This window comes from Daldinia caldariorum, assembly GCF_022478825.1.
Source record: "Daldinia caldariorum strain CBS 122874 unplaced genomic scaffold F4812scaffold_13, whole genome shotgun sequence".
Classification (NCBI taxonomy): Eukaryota; Fungi; Ascomycota; class Sordariomycetes; order Xylariales; family Hypoxylaceae; genus Daldinia; species Daldinia caldariorum.
Genome location: NW_025953049.1, coordinates 860,443 through 877,788, shown reverse-complemented (window position 1 = coordinate 877,788; position 17,346 = coordinate 860,443). Strand labels below are relative to the sequence as shown.

The following is a 17,346-nucleotide window of genomic DNA, read 5'->3' as shown; positions in this document are numbered from 1 at the left end:
AATCGCCGTTTGCATGAGGCTCGTTGGAATCCTTCCTGTACGACACGACACTAACAGGTAGCATAGCTCCCGAGGTCATGACTAACGGATATCCCAGGGGTTCAGGGGTAACGCAGCCTTGGTCACCGTTATGGGGAATTAAAGAATAATTTTCGACAAGGTTCTCGAATAGACTATACATACCTCATATATTTACACTATTAACGAAAGCGGTTGATACCTCAACCTCAACTACTATATGAGGTTAAGCGGATTCGGGTACCTTAGCCTAAATCGACCTAAGGTCAACCACCTAGTACTTATATAGCTACACTACGGATCCGTATGCGTGGAAAGTAAGGGCCTAGGTAAGGTAGGTACCTAACCCAGCATTTGTAAGCGGAAGTATATTAGCCCTGTTACTAATTCGGTCGGACATAACACTATCGCCTAAAAGAGATTGGACAGTCGTAGCGTTTCTGTAGATTTCGACCCTGATATGATTGGTTACGACTTCCCGGGTCATATATGGGGCAGAGGCTATCACGACAGCTTTGTCAGAAGGAGGGGTGGTGGAGTCGAGTGAATTGGCGGAGGGGAAAGAGATATTTCAGGGAATACCTCTCGCAAATATTGTCGTACTACAACTACTACAACTACAACATACAACGATCAAAACCAACACTACAATACCAATCACTTATACCTAAAAGAAGAAGAAGAAGAAGAAGAACAAAAAAAAAGATGGCTGCGACTCAAAAAGCTCTCATTATTCAAGAAGGACACGTTGCCAAGGTCGTAACCGACGCACCCATTCCCAAAGTGCGCCCTGGTTACGTCAAAGTTAAGACGGTAGCCGTCGCGCTGAACCCCACCGACTGGAAGCACATCGACAGCGTCGGAGCTCCCGGTGGCCTGGTCGGTTGCGATTATGCCGGTATCGTTGAGGAGCTAGGACCCGGTGTCACGAACTTCAAGGTCGGCGACAAGATCTCGGGCTTCGTGTCCGGCGCCAACCTGAGCAACACGGAGGACGGCGCGTTCGCCGAGCACATCGTGGCCAAGGCCGCCCTTTCCATCAAGGTCCCCGACAACCTGACCCTGGAGCAGGCCTCGACGCTCGGCGTCGGCGTCAGCACCGTCGGCCAGGCCCTCTACCAGTCCTTAGGCCTGCCCTGGCCCACGGAGCCCGCCGAGAAGCCCTTCCCCGTCCTCATCTACGGCGCGAGCACGGCGACGGGAACCCTGGCGGTCCAGTTCGCTAAGCTCTCGGGCTTGCAGGTCATCACGACGTCGTCGCCGCGCAACTTCGAGCTGCTGAAGAGCCTGGGCGCCGACGCGACCTTCGACTACAACTCGCCGACGGTCGGGGAGGACATCCGGGCGTACACGAACGACGGGCTGGAGTACGTGTTCGACTGCATCGCGGAGGGGTCGTCGCCGGAGATCGCGGCCAAGGCCATCAGCTCCAAGGGCGGCAAGTACACGGGGCTGCTCATGCTGGACAAGTTCCCGCGCGAGGACGTGGAGAAGAAGCACACGCTCGCGTACACCATGACGGGCGAGACCTTCGTCAAGCTCGGCCACGAGTTCCCGGCCAGCCAGGCGGACTTCGAGTTCGGCGTCCGCTTCTGGAAGCTCGCCGAGGAGCTGCTGGCCCAGGGCAAGGTCAAGCCGCACCCGGCGGACGTGCGCGAGGGCGGGCTGGACCGCATCCTCGAGGGGCTGGACGATTTGCGGCAGGGACGGGTTAGCGGGAAGAAGATCGTTTACAAGATTTAGATTAGATTACCTAGATACCTAAAGTGCGAACGGGGGCATGGGGGGAAGCGGGGAAGGGGGATAAGTAAAAAAAAAGAGGGAGTTTTGAGGAACAAAGGTGCGGGGGCGGATGCTAGCTATGAGGAAAATTTGTATATATGTCCCACGATGTATGTTGCAGTATCCTGGTTCTATGGAACATCGTGCGTGGTCGCTATAGAAAGGGGGGCGGGGGCGACAAGTCTTCTGAATGAAGATGTCTTGATCATTATACCAGCATGAGATCTAATACGATACTCGACATGGTACTGAATTGCGTTATAGCGAGGTAGCTCACAGCCAGTTATAAAGAAAAAAGAAATTCCATCCTCAAGAGTGTTATTTCCAACAAGTTATTATCCACAATAAGGGTCTTTCCACTGCTCGTTTAGATAGTGGGTTGGGTTTTACCTGGCCATTTCCGCTCGTGTTTATCACTACAGCTTGCAGTTCGGAGGTATGACAGTCGATAATTTTTGAGTGTATTTTAGTGACCAGTTTGCTATCGGCACCAAGGGTTGTGGTGTGTTAAGTGCCGCTGTTATAATCTGGGAATACTGAGCGTATAGGAAGTGTCACGTCGTAGAGCATGAGGTAGGAAAACAACTCCTTTGTTCCTAAGGGGTCTCAAGTGAGACTCCTGACAGGAAGTTTTGGTTTTTCATAGTTAACATATATCTTAGGAGGTACCTACCTAGGTACCTAAGGCAGGTGGTATATTAGTACTGAGACAAGTATGTAAATAACTAGGCGCCTATCGGAACGAATGATCAAGAAGGATTGTATAGGTAGTATACTATAGAGTAAACCGGTTAGATACTATGTCCTAAAGCTTCGTTCATTTTCCTTCCTCCAGCTAGGTATACCCTAATATATTTCCCACTGTCCAGACACAATTGGTAATAACTACCCGCCCATGATCACTTGTAAAAACGCAGAATTTGAAGGATTCTTAATACAGCAGCTCAAACAGGCAGTTCGTTGGAACAAAATTTTATAACGGCGGGCCCTGAGGATTCCTATCGCGAGGAGTTGTTCAAGTTTATTGCCATGAAGAGCAATTACAGTTGTAGAACCGCCACTAGGTGTTACCTCTGGAAAAGCCATGCAAGCGTCAAATCCCGCTATTGCCAATTGTTGGCCCTTCTCTATCCGAACCTCCGATTTAGGGTCGTGAGAACAGCAGAACCTCACGGTTGTCATTGCCGGATTAAGAAATATTCCGAGGGGGATGGTAATGTGATAGTCCTTACAGTCCGCCTGGACTGCTACAAAGATCTCCTTTTCGCCCAAAGTCATATCCATGGAAATATTAAATGCTGAGGGAATATGGTGGGGTATGAGAACAAAGCCTGGCGCGAGCGAGGTTGTGACGGTTGGGCGACTTATAAAGTTAGAAAAGTCGGGTCGATTTGACGATATTTCCGACCTATATATACCCTCGAGACTTGCACGGCCAGGTAATAGCGACAGAAAACGATTCTGGTCGTCGTAACAGTCATGGCTTAATATGCAGGTAAAGCAAACCGTATAACTTCTACCCGAAATCCCAAGGCAGTCGATTTCGGAAGCACCCCGCCGCTCAGATAGTATCTCGCTATTGGGGTCTATTAATTTCAGTACCATTGCCAGATTGCCCCTTATAAACGGGTTGCTGAGGTCGATTTGACTGGTACGGCTCATCAAAATATCCTCGCAAATGTAAAGCTCATTAACATCGAAACGATACTGAGATCTGTAGTATAAACAATCAGCTGCTAGGCTGTAGGAATTATGCTGAGTTTAATAGTAGTAACACCTTCTAAATGAAGAAAGGCTCTTGGAAAATCTGAAGAGTTGCTTACAAGAGAATGATAAAAACTGAAAATGTAACAATCAAGCCATTGACATATGTACATAAACACTTTCCGGGGTATGAGAAGGACTCAGCATGCATCCCGCAGACATGTTCTAGTTTTGCGACAGTTTTCATACCTAGAGCCCTTAAACCCTTTGGTTGATTTACTGCTCCAGGCATGCGAGAATAAACAGAGTTGGGAATTGAATCAGCAGAGTTGAAAAATGAATCCTCAAAACCAAAGGCATTAGCTGTTTCTTTCAATGCATCGAGACTCGCTATACTGATACTTCGTGCTGAAATAGAAGACAAATGAACGAGTCGGCATATGCCTTGACGGATGCTTGTTTCGAGCAAGGAATCTATCCTGGGCTCTTGAGAAATTATTGACGAGAAGAGCGCCTCTATTGGTACACGATGACGTATAGCAGGGTGCTTAGTTGCATTTGGTGCCTTAACTATTGTAAATTTCTGGTGAAGAACGGACCGAGTCGCAAAGGAATCAACTTGATATTCGCTTAGTTCGAAAATAGCAGCGCCATTACTTCCCGCGCTCTCCCATATGATGGTGTTATTGAGACGTAATTCAACAGCCATCCCAAGCGTATGACTTGCGAACGCTGAAAGCCAAGATCCTCTCATACTTGAGTAAGTAGTAAAAGTTAGCATGTGTTGGAAATTTCTTTATTCGTGATGTCAACTTAGAGAGAGATGGCGTGTTCAGAGAAAAATATGCTCATTTTGATAGAAATATTGTATATACGGGAAAAGTAATTACCGTGTAAGCATATAGCAGCTCTCCTTCCTTTGCGAGGTGAGCATCAGCTGATTTACAGCGCCGGCGGTAGAAGACGCATCGCCACTTGTGGTAAGATGGGAGATTACTGTAAGAATCCTGGACCACAGAGACGACTAGGATAAGGAGCTCCTAGTTGTCTCAATGAATCCAACCTGTGTTAGGCTCATAATTATCATTGGTTCGAGGAGTTGTGCTCACATTTTTCCCGCAGCATTATGGTCGCCGTATCATTGCTACAGTTGGTTTGCGTTATAAGTCGCCTTGCGGTGACCGTAATATGTCCTAGGACCTTCGAGAATCCAAGATCATGAATAAATGGGACGAAGTAGTTGATCATATGTTTTAGGACGTCAACGTTGGGCAACAGGTCAGCTTCGCAGCCGCGCAGGGAGAGGAGGGCAGAAAAGCACTGGGCAGCCTGGTAACTAGTAGATCCGGAAGAAAAGGCATCAACTATGAGAAGCGCATTTACACCTTCTTTGGTCTTCGTCATCGCATCTATGATCTCCGTTTGGCCCCATCCAATACTCAAGGCTTTGGACCAGATGGATTGAATACTCCGTTTAGACAAAACATGCGTGCGAACACTATTTCCCAAGGAGTGACGAACTTCGAAGGTTTTCCCCAATTTGATAGCGACAGTTATCGTATAGAAGTCAATTCCAGCGTCGCTTAGAGCTTTGAGTTCTTTGCCGGTCATGAGATGGAATAGAAAACCGGTACCAAGGACATCGGCTTGGAAGCCGAAACCAAATGTACTGTCTGACATGATATATAGAGCCTTTCAGAGCGGAAGATGTACTGAGTATATGGGTTTAAAGGAACTACGATATTTCTTAGGCAAAAGATTTCAAAATTGGGTAGAATCGAGGGGTATGTATGCTTGCCATTCAGGAGCATCTATCATTTATCACGTTTCATTGCGTTCACAATGCAGATGGTTATCCATATTTTATCGCTCAAACCGATATTAATCTTCCAAAACCGTGGTAGATGCATGCATCATGAAATAAAACGATCCAATGATCGAAGCTATACCCAAAAACTTACACATATCTCAGGTACCTACTTACATTTTATATGAGGAAGAGTAAGCAGCAACAAGAAAGCAACGCCAATAAAAATGCCTATATTCGCTGACCCAGCTCTCTTCCCCTCATTCCACGAACTACCCTCGTCATCCGCCGCCGCAGCAGCCGCAGCAGCAACAGCAGACCAGTTCCTGCTGGCGCAAATAAAAGAGGACATGACGATCACGAAGCCCACGGTGATCGTCCGGGACAGGAGCGGGGCCGACTTCGCCGTCACCTTCGAGGACGGCGACCATCGGGGCCTGGGACAGGGCGGGATCCGCTTCCGGAAGGGCCACACGCTGGTCGTGCCGCGCGCGACGCGCACGGACCGCGGCGAGGGAAAGCAGCCTATCGTTCGCGTGCCGCCTGGGGAGGGGGCGAGCGTTCGGATCCTGCCTGCTGGGCTGGATCAGGTTTTTGAATTGGGGGCGGTTTTGGATGGGATCGAGGGGGCGGGGAAGGGGAGGAAATGTGCGGCTTGCGGCAAGGAGGAGGAGAAGGAGGAGAAGGACGGGGAGGAGTTAAAGAACCCGCTAATGAGATGTACGGGGTGTGGCGTCGTTGCGTACTGCAGCAAAGCTTGCCAGGTGCGCGGCTGGAGCGAATTAGGACATAAGACGAATTGTAAAGTGATTCGGTCTATCAAGGAGATATGGCCATGATATGGTGTGTAGTACGTACTTGTGAGAACAGACCACAGTTGCGTGGATGTCAAAAAGAAACAGATTGAGCGGCAATACGGGTGATCCATGACTATTGTGTAAGTCCCGAGACTATTATCAAAAGACTTCACTAGCAGCTAATATTCTAATGCGAAGACCTAACTTGGGGTTTGAACACATCACAGTTAACATCTACAGAGGAAGAATGAAATCAACTCTTAGGCGTTGCTATTGGCCGTTTTACAGACATAATGTTCTAATATATAGGTAAACAAAGCTCATCGAGATTGATCCTCCGAATCGCGAATCGTGTACATGATGTCCGTCCTCATCGTATACTTGATCCCCTCCAAAACGTCATCTCCCGCATGATACAGTCGCCGGTGCTGGAATATCAGAACCCTGCCGGCCTTAGGGTTCACGTCCAGCTTTCGCACCTGGTTTGTCGACAGAAAGGACGTCGCGCCACCAACTAGGTCAGCGGCGTCACCGACCTCCTGCTTTGAGTCGTTTAAGTATAAGTGAAGGGTATAATGCGTGAGAACAGACTTCCCATCTTCTCCCGTCTCGCCGTAAGGAGCGTCGCAGTGCGGCCTGAAGAACTGGCCCTGGCCGTATTTTAAGAAGCGCATGCGCTTGTTAACGCGCTGGAAATCCCACACTATTCCTTTCGGTTGCTCGGACGTGAGCAGCGTCTCTTTGATCTGTGGGACTTGCTCTAGGCGCGCCCAGAGACGGTCGACGATGTCCTGCTGGTCCCAGATAATTCGGTCGCTGTTGCGGTAGTCTAGCACCTCGGCCTCATAGCCACGCCCGACATTGACGAGCGCAGGAGCCCAGGGCGACCCATTTATCTTGTTTTTGTTCTTCGGGGGCACGCTGGCTTCGGCTAGCTCTATGAGCTTCGCACACTCGGACGGGCTGATGACATGGTCTAGCACGACGGCGTACAGGCCTTTATACTCCGTTAGGACGGTCTCAGCGAAGTCTATCTTCTTGAAAGTGATAGGCTGCGCATCATGTGGTTCCGACCTGAGGAAGTCGCCTGGGATAGGTACATCATTGGATTCGTAGGATGTTTTGACTGGTAGGCTATACATTTTGAAACGTATTTATGACTGTATTCGAACACGAGTGAATGGAATAACCTGTAACCCGTAACAGGTAGGCGATGCTCTACCACAACTTGTAACAAAAAATTAGCTACAAAAAAAAATTATGATAACAAAAGTTGGGAAATTTTTCTCAGGTAGAGAAACTGAATATTTCAGTTTAAATCACATTTATTCAACTATTAAAAGGATGCCTAATTGTTTAGCAAAAAGTTATGGCCCTATATTTTGGGGGCGAAAGCTGAAAACGCGCCAAGAAATCTGACCAGTTAACATACGATATTTTGAGATTGACGATCTAGACCCCTAGAAGATGGACATTTCTCTCTTTGAATAATAATAGGTAAACATAAGGATAATTTTCATAGATGGGTCGTACTTAAATACTATGTAGTCATAGGCATGTCCGGCACGTCTGCATGTTAAGGACACTTCTTAACGCGCTGATAAGTGGCCTGGTTCGTGATGTGAGAACTAGCAGGGTTCTTGGTACCACTATCAGCTCCTAGATCAGGCACCACCATTCCAAGTATTTCAATAATGGCAATAATGGAGAATATGTAACATGACTAAGACTGTTCAAGATACCCGGGACTTGGGAGGAGTAAAGCTATAATAGGTCCACAGGCATAGACAGCTCCGTATTATAATAGCGAATCATACTCAATGACACTAGTAGATTTATTTATGACGAAAGACTAGAAAGGGGGGAATTTCGCCAATTCTCGAATGTCATTCGCTCGCCTGAAAAAGCCGATCGCTATAGACTTTACCGAACTACCGGGCGGCGTCATGGTTATAGCTAACCCGACCCCGCGTCGTTGGTCCGACTTATATAGGAACGGACGCCTACCATGACAATTCATTAGGAAAGTTAGGTACAGTACCTCATATATAGACCTAAGCAGACTATACGTAAAGGAAATTAAGAAAATATTCGTGGTATCGAGCGAAGGGATAATTCCGAATAAAAAGGCTTGGGCTCGGTTCTTACGAAAAATACAAAAATGGCTACCCCTCCCCCGCCTGGAATATACGTCCCCGTGCCGACCTTCTTTGTGAGCAAGAAGGCGGCCAACTACGACCCGGTCGCGGCGCCAATAGACGTCAAAACGCAGATAGCGCACTCGTTGTACCTGGCACGGTCCGGCATCAGGGGACTGGTGATCCTGGGCAGCACGGGCGAGGCAATCCATCTCACGAGCAAAGAGCGCTTTGAGGTCCTATCTGGCGTCAGACAAGCCTTCGAGAAGGAGGGCTTCAAGGACTATCCAATTATTGCTGGCACTGCGACGCAGAATATCGAAGAGACCGTCCAGCAGCTGAAGGAGGCTAAAGAGGCCGGCGCCCAGTACGGGTTAACCCTCGTTCCGGGATACTTCGCCGGAGCGAGCACGCAGGAGGGCATTATTAGGTGGTTTACTGCGGTGGCTGACAGAAGCCCCATACCAATCTTGATGTAAGTTACGCTACCCTGACTTCAATTCCCCAGCACTAATAGAGGGGGTTGGGTTTTCGGGTATACAGATACCACTACCCGGGCGTATCGAACAACGTCAAAGTCGTCCCAGCTACATTCGAAACTCTAGCTAAACACCCCAACATCGTCGGGTGCAAGCTCTCGCACGGCGACGTGTCGTACCACGCGCAGATCGCGTCGAACCCGTCGATCGACCACGCCAAGTTCGCCACGTTCACGGGCCTCGGGCAGCAGCTGCTCCCCGTGGTGACGGTGGGGGCGGCCGGGGCGATCGACGGCAGCGCGGGGTTCTTCCCGAAGAGCGTGGTGCGGCTGTACGAGCTGGCGGCGAAGAACCGGCCGACGGACGAGGAGGTCCGCGAGCGCCGCCTGCTGCAGTTCAAGGTCAGTGCCGTGGAGGAGCTCGTGGTCAAGTTCGGCACCGTCGGCATCAAGGAGGCCGTCAGCAGGCTGCGCAAGCTCGGCGATCCCGACGGCACCCGGCTGCCCTTGTTCGGCGGGATTCCCGGCGGGGATGCCGAGTGGGCGAAGTGGCAGGTGCTTATTGACGCGTTGGAGGAGGAGGAGCTGAAGCTGTGATTGTATTATTTTGGAGGTAGCTTACCTTGGAATAATCATGAAATAAAAAAAAATTTAAAATTAAAATTAATAATAAAAGTGGACAAATTCCGGATCCGACGAAGAGGGTGGGCTAAGTTCGTTACCCTTTTAAAGACATTAGGTTAGGAGGTAGGTACCTATAAAAACCCCTCACGAGTAAATAACATTAATAATAAACAACATGCACCTTCGATGGTCTGCTTATCCGAGATTATCCATCCTCCTAGCCAGTTTAGCTTAGAAAAAACACACGCTAGAACCATCGTACCTAAACCAACCAGCCCCGAATTCTTCTCCTAAGCACTTAAAGAAAAAAAAAATGGCCGAGACAAGTACCTCGACCCCGGGCGCCGTCCCGAGCGTCTCGCGCGCGACGTGGACTGTGTCCGGGTTGCAAGTCGACGTCTACGGATTAGCCGAGCTGCCCGCGGGCGCGAGCAAGGTGTCGTGCTTATGGCTGCACCACGGACGCCTGCGGAGCAAGGGGGACATGGCCCCTGTCGCGAACCGCATCCTCTCCGCTTACCACGGGAAATCGAGTCCCGGACGGGGCTTGATTGCCGTCGCGCTCGACCAGCGGAATCACGGCTCGCGGCTTGTCGACAGGCGCGCGAATGAGTCCTGGGTTGACGGGAATGAGACGCAGTATGTCATTTCTACATAACAGTTGCGGGCTGTGTTCATGAGTAGAAGATATTCAAGGAACTGCCGTGATTGATTCCCGTGGCTCGGAACTATTAAACTCTAGGCCCGAATGCGCTAATTTTCATATTTACCTGTAGCGCCCAAGACATGTTCGGCTTCGTTACGGGCACCGTTATGGATACCATGAATTTAATAGATATGATTGAGAGCCACCTCTTCGGTGGGGACGCTCATGTCACGAATGGCGGCGGAAGGAGGCGTATTGACCAAAACCTGGTGCTTGGTATAAGCCTGGGAGGTCATAGTGCGTGGCAGTTGTTGTTCGCGGATCCTCGAGTTACAGCGGGCGTCATAGTGATTGGATGTCCCGATTACATGTGTAAGTACGACAATAGAATCCGATTGAAGAAAGGAAGAATATTATATCTTGAAAAAAAAAAACCAAGACGAACATCGCGGCTTTGATGCTGATGATGATCAATAGCTCTCCTAAAGAACCGCGCGCGGCTGTCGCAACTCAAGGGCTTCAATGCGCCCGATTACGGTGCTTCCTTCATCGGCAGCAAAGACTTCCCAGACGCCCTAGTCAACGCTTGCAAGAAATACGATCCAAAGGGCATCTTGTTCGGAACTGAGGAGATTGCGTTCCCTACAACCGCAGAGGAGCAGCGGAGGCTGACCCCTCTGCTCAAGTCCAGAGTTTCGGGGAAGAGATTTCAGATTCTTTCCGGAGGGGCGGATCAGCTTGTGCCATATGACATGGGCGAGCCGTTCATCCGATTTTTCAAGGCCGCGGCCGTTGACTGGTTCAAAGAAGGTAACATATATGTAGAAGACAACGTTTATCCCACTGCCGGGCATGAATACAGCTCCGAAATGAGGAATGATGCCGAACGGTTTATTATTGACAGTGTGGCTCTAGCTAATATCTAGGAGAACGTTTCTTCTAATGTATGGTTATCAATGCAAGTTAGCTCATTAACTCATTAGCTCAGATGTCGAGACCATGGTTGGGTAACTCCTTCGAGGAGCATCTCCTCGCCTTCGCTAGCCAAAGTTGACTGTACACCGCTGCCAATCCGATCGTCCTCATTAAGGAAGAGGCCCTGGGGGACTCTCCATGGATTTCTCTTCCTGCGCTTACCGGCTAGAAGCTCTCCCTTGCCATGAGGATCCTCTTTCCACTGCGTAATCGCTTCAACAATGCCTTTGGTAGCCGCCTCATTTGTTCCATCCACCACGCCGGGCGGATCTATACCAACAAAGCTGATACGCTCTAGGGGAAATCCAATAGCACCACAGTGGCAGTCTATTAAGCGTTCGCGTTTAAAAGCGTGACTAACTATGGTCATAGTCTTAGGCCATGTCTTATGATCAGACCAGAATTTGGTGAGCGAGAACAAGACATTGTAATAAGAGTCCAATGCTCGCTCCTCGCAGTGCAACCTGTCCCTGACATCGTTTTCTGGGAAAATTCCAAAGCAACCGTTAGAGATGGCAAGATTCGCATAACTTCGAGCTTCAGATAGACTTGTCTCCTTTCTTGTGGGCCCGCTGGAAGGATATTAGAGTCAATGTCAGAATATATTCATGAAATTTGTGCGATAAAGAAAATTTCATGTGTGCCTATTACGAGCCTAAAGATTCATGTCACAATTTCGTCAAGGGTACCCGAAGTAATGAAAATAAGCTTACCCAGAAAACATCAAAATAGAATCTTCGGTTTCTTGTAAGACTTGTAGTCCTGCCTTGATATGTTCAATGAAAGTTGGTGTTTCGCCTTTTTGGAATCCGGCAATGAGCCATTCATCTTCGTCATGACCTCGTGCAGGACCACCAAGCCAGATACCATGACAGCATACAATTACTAAATGCCTGGGTTGTTTCGAAGACATCGTGTGGTTTGTGAGAAGACTGGATGTTTGTATACTTGTTCTTCGAGGATAAGTCGAGAAACATCGTTCAGGGATCTGATATCTTAAGATGCCCGTGTAATTGGCTACGTGTATGCATTATATGCATTATATGCAATTATCAGACTGTACCGTAAGTTGCATTAATTGAGTTCAAGAGGAATATCAGATACTCGTCTCAAAAAGATGGGATGCAAACAGATTTAGACCTCAAATAAGGAAAATGTCAATAACTTTAATTAGAACGGATAATAACAATATTTAACCCTCAATTGTTAGCTGATACCTTAGGTTAGGTACCTAGATTACTTGACGGTGGGGAAGACTTGATCATTCCGGTTTTGGTCTATTACTTCACTGTACGGACCAAAATGTTTTATAAGAAGGCTACTTACTATAATACCAGATATTGACCTTGTATATATTGCGAGGTATATAGGATATCCGCCGTAGTTGATTTGCGGGTATAAGCCTTCGGTTGAACAAGTCTTAATCTGGGATTCTCTCCTTTGTAGAGGCCCCCGAGTTCTTGTGAGGCAGTCGTTGCTTTCCACTTATGTTTACTCGTCTCTAATTTTCATGGGACCCGAGCATTTTAAATATCTCGGATACTAGATAGAGACTTCCTGCAATGACAAGCGGGCCTCCGCTGGTAGTTTGGCTTGCCCACTCGAGGGCTGACCTCACATCTGTGGATGCGTCGAACTTTGACGAAATTGTAACGCCACATTTGCTCGCGGTATCAAGTAGATCTGTCGAGCTTGTGGGTTTGACCCAAGGCATCTGTTCAACAGGGCCAAACTCGACAGCTGCTATTGAGTCGCCATCGCGTAATATCAGTTTAAGCATTTCTGATATGTCTTTTCCTTGGGTCGCAGCAAGTACCCAAGTAACTGGCTTTCCTTGCGAGCGTAAGTGCTTTTGAACAAAGCCAGAGAGTGCTTCTGTGGACTGGGGATTGTGCGCTCCGTCCAGTAGAATATCCTCCTTTCTGTTTGTAACTTTTTCAATGCTCACCCACTGCAATCTCCCAGGCCATACCACGTTTCTGGCAGCAGAAACGAGACTATCTATAGAACTAGCATATTGAGGAAATGCTAGTTGAAAAGCTTCGTATGCGCATGCAAGATTTTGCTGTTGGTGTGGTTCGAGGGAATCTTCCACTTTGCTCACGAGCTGATTGGATTTTGCGTCTGCGAAAGAAAAACTGGTACCCGTCTTCTCGGCATGTTTCTGAAGAACTTCCAGAACGGACTTGGTGTTGCTGCCATCTACAACACAAGGCACTACTTTCCTCATGATACCGGCCTTTTGACTAGCAATTTCTTCAATGGTGTTGCCTAAAAATGATTGGTGGTCGAGCCCTATCTTAGAGATGACAGTGACGCATTTATGTTTTAACGCATTTGTGGCGTCAAGTGTGCCCCCTAGTCCTACTTCGATTATGCCGAACTCGACGTTCTCAGACTCGAATATCTCAAACGCAGTGGCCGTGAGCAATTCGAACTCACTAGCGCCAATTTGCTGCTCCTCGTCTCTCTTCTTGATCATATCTTCAAAGTGGCGGAATTTGCTCTCCGACACGATGTTGTCATTAATCCAGATGCAATCCCGAGGCTCTACGAGATGAGGTGAGGTAAATCTACCGCACGTAATCTGGTTGGCGCGCAGCATGGCAGTGAGATATGCGCATATTGAACCCTTGCCGTTTGTACCAGCAACATGAATGGCTTTCCAGGTCTGTGGTGTCTGCTTGAGCAGAGCACTGATTCGTGCCAAGCCAAGGTTTACCATGTTGGTCTTTGGTCTTTGGTCTCTGGTCCCTGGCGTTGGGTGTAATGTAAGTGTTAGATGTTGGTTGTTGGCGGGTCAAAGATTGGCTCAGTCTGCATAGATAAAAATTACTAAAGTCTTGAGCAAATGAAAGGACCTAATATCTCTCTGAGATCTATAATATCTGTCACAAGGTAGATGGATACATTTTTTCTCTCTCTTCTTTTTTGAATATGAGTCATATATACCGTAGCGTAGTGAAAGGTTGTCGTTAAACTCGAGAGGTAGATGACTGAGAAATTGGCGCCGTAACAGAATGGGCAAATATCAGCCAGTCGATTTTGCAAGGTCACTTTTTAAAAATCAACACAGCAACTGGGCAATATAAAATGGTTATCGATAGTAGGGATTGCCTGCCTAGGTAGGTACCTACCTGGTATATAGTACCTAATTTTGATGGTGCTTACCACCAAAAAAATAAGTACTTCTATTTTCTTGCATTATTAATTTTATATGAATAGGTACCTAAGGTACTCATACCACGCATGTGTAAGGCTCAAAGTACTATTTCCAACCATTTCAACACCACAATAGTATTACAAGTAATATTTTAACTTTCTCAATTTTGGTAGGACACCCACCAAAACGTAAGTATCAATTTATTTTGTACAAACTCCGTTGAACCTTTTGGTGATCTCCTGGGCTTACTGTTAGGTAGTCCCCCGACGACGGGGTTCCGGTCAATAAGTTACCTAAGATTGCTCGCATGAACCAACGCACTGTCCACTTCGAGGTCGGCTAGTGGCCGTCGTAGCTTCCGCCTTGACAACCAAAGACAACCCGGCCGTCTTTTAACTGTTTTTAACTTTCCCTGTCTTTTTTGTTTTCACTCCACAAAACTTGTCACAACCCACAACCCTTCAACCCTTCAACCCGTCGACCCCACGAGGCACTGGGAAGTTAACCTTGCACGCCCCCGTTGTAATCAACATTTCCCAACACTCGGACATCGTGCATTGTCGCGAATCATTCATATTCCATCAATTCCCCATCTCTCATCCCCCATCAACTTTTTACATTATAAATTCTTTCAAATTAGTACTCGTACTTCTTTCTGACTATAGCTCACCTCGTAGCTATACTCGTTATTGCCGGCGACGCGATAATATCTCCCACTTTAGTTTTTTTTTTTTTTTTTTTTTTTTTTATCTTTCGATAAACAATACATCAAACATCAAGCGTACCTACCTTTAATTCAGCTGCTCCTCAGCCTTGCGCACAACTCACAAGTCTATCCTATCCCGACTTACCTTGTCTCTTACCTGCTTGCCGCTACGCGCACGCCGGCCAATACAAAAATGGGTCTTCCGTAAGTCTATTGTCGCGACGCGTCCACCTGCACTTGATATCATCGCAAACAATACCTATGCCATTTTTTAATTATCCATCTGAATTGTAATTTTACCCCTTATTCATCTATTTTGCCATTTGTTATATGCGAAACTCATTTTGTATTCCCTGTTAACATTTATCTTTCCCTTATTAGACTATGGGTAGAACCAGATGAATCTGGCTCTAGCGACAAGAAACCAGCGAAATCTTCTACTGATCCCGCAACTGCCCGATCTCCAATTCGTCGCTCAACTTCGCCGCGTCGGACTGCTAGCTCTAGGTCTTTTGACCGACGTCTTCAGCACATCCGCAACGCTCGAGCCCAGCGTCTTAACACCGTTGTGTCACAGCAAGCCAATAATAGTGAAGAAGGGTTAGACCTCACCGGCCCTGCTAGCATGCCAGACTATGTCTCTCCACTCTATTCTGTTATCCCGGGATATTCTGCTGCTGCAGAACTCGAAACGGCAGGAATACCTGTCTCTCTCCCCAGCTCCCACAGAGCAACTGTCCCCTCCAACCCACCGGGCGTAGAAATTTCCTCGGATGACGAGCTGCCCGCCTTTGGGGACGCGGTTCTTCGCAATTCTACTCGACTCAGAAGCTCCGCACTTTTTCGACCCCTACGCTCCAACGAAGGCAACAACGGGATATCCGCGGTTAATCTTGATACATACCTACATGCGCATAGTTCAACTATGGAGGACTCTTATAGAACTCGGTCTAGACGGACTCCATTCAACGTAACACTGGACCGCTATGTGGATCGATTTCGTCTCCTCCGAGAAGAAATCCGAGACTTGGAGCCAAATCTCACTCGTGTAGCTCTCCCCTCTGTTTCTGCTGGTTCGTCCACGGAGGAGCGCTTAGCTACAGCGATGCAAGATGCTCGCGAAATGCGGGAAAGGCGACGGAGAGTGGGTTCAATTGGACGCCGGGAACGAGCGCATCGAGTTCGTTATGTCGATGGGCTGGGAGATCGCGATCGCAGCCTAAGCCCGGAGGGAGATGGGGTATGGTCCATCCTGCAATCGACTTTAACCATGGACCCACAACCACCTAGTGTTGGTTCCTCGTTTGCTTCCACTACAGCTTCGACTATAGCGTCCCTTACCCCTACTGTTCCCTCATCTCGCACCTCCACTAGTCCAAACGAAGAGGTCGAACCTCCTTGCGACCCAGTCGATGAACCGGAAGGTACTGCAGAGGATAGCGGCGCCGATGCTGAAGGTGCGGATCGTTCTAGACGACCGACCCCTCACGGTAGACGATCTTATGCAGCAGTGGCTGCTGACAGACTTCCCAGCGGTGAAATATCGCCTGACGATCCCGAATGGCTTTCAGGTATGCATCGCATTGTTAGTGGGCTTGCATCTAGGCAGGACATTCCGGATGAGTGGTGGGAACAGGCTGGCCTCAGCCGTTCGATGTCGTGGGGATGGCCCTCTTAGGAGTTAAATATCACGAATATCACAAAGGAATGGTGGGAGGTTCCTGGAATAAGGAATCTACCTGGTTAACGGAAGGGACTTGCGAAAATAGGGTTTCATGGGGTTTGCATTATGTTTTCATTTTGGAACCCGGATTTGGGCGCTCCAGGACTCAAAAAGGATATGCGTTTTATGGCGTAGTGGGATATTGATCTGCTCTGCTTTCAGTAGAGTAAGCCCGAAGTTATATTGTTGGCGTTGTATTATACTTGTATGAAGCTTTTACGTATCCAAGGGGACTAAGCAGGAAGATAGGGATGAGATACAGGTTCTATGGGACTGAGCTTACCGTCCACCATAGGGAAGTGTAAGTAAGAGTTCGGTTGTGGCAACTTATATGTTGCCGAAGAAGTATGAGATTGGTTCTATCTCCCTTAGTCGACATTATTGCGCAACGAGATAATTGAATATTGCCTTTTCTATATATGCTGGTCAAGTCGATTGATTTATGTATAATACCTAGGTGTTGTATACTACCTAAGGTACTCAGGTACATATCGCGCATTACCTCTAGGGATGTTTTTGTCTGATGGCAACCTGCAGTAGCCGCTTATGCTAATTCCCCGCCAAACTCTCCCGGGCTTTCCAGCTGTGCCTGGTGAGTGCGCTACGCCCTATCGCGGAAGGCACAACAACCGATTTACATAGTACACCGGTACTACCGTCCCGTACCAAGCTAGGAGATAGGGTACCTCTAGGCTCTAGCCTCTAGGTTAGGTAGGTACTACCTTGTATTCTATAAAATGCTTAGCAGCCAATGAAGCTGTAGCTTAGGTATCTGAAACATTCCA

General features: G+C 48.0%; 9 protein-coding genes across 9 annotated transcripts; 5 read left to right on the top strand and 4 right to left on the bottom strand.

Moving 5' to 3' along the window:
* Positions 1–723: 723 nt before the first annotated feature.
* Positions 724–1,761, top strand: F4812DRAFT_461142 (putative zinc-binding oxidoreductase ToxD; the record flags this gene model as incomplete). The annotated part of the gene is made up of 1 exon (XM_047937816.1): positions 724–1,761. One exon carries the CDS (start codon positions 724–726, stop codon positions 1,759–1,761), a length of 1,038 nt encoding a protein of 345 aa, XP_047788485.1.
* A 697-nt stretch (positions 1,762–2,458) lies between these two features.
* F4812DRAFT_436166 (uncharacterized protein) lies at positions 2,459–5,350 on the bottom strand. The gene is made up of 4 exons (XM_047934825.1): positions 4,614–5,350; positions 4,395–4,500; positions 3,624–4,259; positions 2,459–3,514 (listed from the first exon to the last, which is right to left on the bottom strand). The coding sequence occupies exons 1-4, from the start codon at positions 5,182–5,184 to the stop codon at positions 2,686–2,688; spliced, it is 2,142 nt and encodes a 713-aa protein (XP_047788484.1). The 5' UTR covers positions 5,185–5,350; the 3' UTR covers positions 2,459–2,685.
* A 119-nt stretch (positions 5,351–5,469) lies between these two features.
* F4812DRAFT_99028 (uncharacterized protein) lies at positions 5,470–6,334 on the top strand. Its single transcript, XM_047939616.1, has one exon. The coding sequence runs from the start codon at positions 5,539–5,541 to the stop codon at positions 6,148–6,150; it is 612 nt and encodes a 203-aa protein (XP_047788483.1). The 5' UTR covers positions 5,470–5,538; the 3' UTR covers positions 6,151–6,334.
* A 26-nt stretch (positions 6,335–6,360) lies between these two features.
* On the bottom strand, positions 6,361–7,439 carry F4812DRAFT_436162 (uncharacterized protein). Its single transcript, XM_047934824.1, has one exon. The coding sequence runs from the start codon at positions 7,248–7,250 to the stop codon at positions 6,429–6,431; it is 822 nt and encodes a 273-aa protein (XP_047788482.1). The 5' UTR covers positions 7,251–7,439; the 3' UTR covers positions 6,361–6,428.
* Positions 7,440–8,269: 830 nt separating this feature from the next.
* F4812DRAFT_461138 (aldolase) lies at positions 8,270–9,321 on the top strand (the record flags this gene model as incomplete). Its single annotated transcript, XM_047937815.1, has 2 exons — positions 8,270–8,721; positions 8,790–9,321. 2 exons carry the CDS (start codon positions 8,270–8,272, stop codon positions 9,319–9,321), a joined length of 984 nt encoding a protein of 327 aa, XP_047788481.1.
* Positions 9,322–9,491: 170 nt separating this feature from the next.
* Positions 9,492–10,947, top strand: F4812DRAFT_99042 (uncharacterized protein). The gene is made up of 3 exons (XM_047939618.1): positions 9,492–9,987; positions 10,125–10,366; positions 10,472–10,947. The coding sequence occupies exons 1-3, from the start codon at positions 9,662–9,664 to the stop codon at positions 10,918–10,920; spliced, it is 1,017 nt and encodes a 338-aa protein (XP_047788480.1). The 5' UTR covers positions 9,492–9,661; the 3' UTR covers positions 10,921–10,947.
* Positions 10,947–12,118, bottom strand: F4812DRAFT_99060 (uncharacterized protein). Its single transcript, XM_047939620.1, has 2 exons — positions 11,683–12,118; positions 10,947–11,541 (listed from the first exon to the last, which is right to left on the bottom strand). Exons 1-2 carry the CDS (start codon positions 11,880–11,882, stop codon positions 10,974–10,976), a joined length of 768 nt encoding a protein of 255 aa, XP_047788479.1. The 5' UTR covers positions 11,883–12,118; the 3' UTR covers positions 10,947–10,973.
* Positions 12,119–12,176: 58 nt separating this feature from the next.
* On the bottom strand, positions 12,177–14,064 carry F4812DRAFT_99037 (FolC bifunctional protein). The gene has a single exon (XM_047939617.1). It carries the CDS (start codon positions 13,692–13,694, stop codon positions 12,471–12,473), a length of 1,224 nt encoding a protein of 407 aa, XP_047788478.1. The 5' UTR covers positions 13,695–14,064; the 3' UTR covers positions 12,177–12,470.
* Positions 14,065–14,765: 701 nt separating this feature from the next.
* F4812DRAFT_436152 (uncharacterized protein) lies at positions 14,766–16,979 on the top strand. The gene is made up of 2 exons (XM_047934823.1): positions 14,766–15,042; positions 15,220–16,979. Exons 1-2 carry the CDS (start codon positions 15,032–15,034, stop codon positions 16,514–16,516), a joined length of 1,308 nt encoding a protein of 435 aa, XP_047788477.1. The 5' UTR covers positions 14,766–15,031; the 3' UTR covers positions 16,517–16,979.
* The last annotated feature ends 367 nt before the right edge of the window (positions 16,980–17,346 follow it).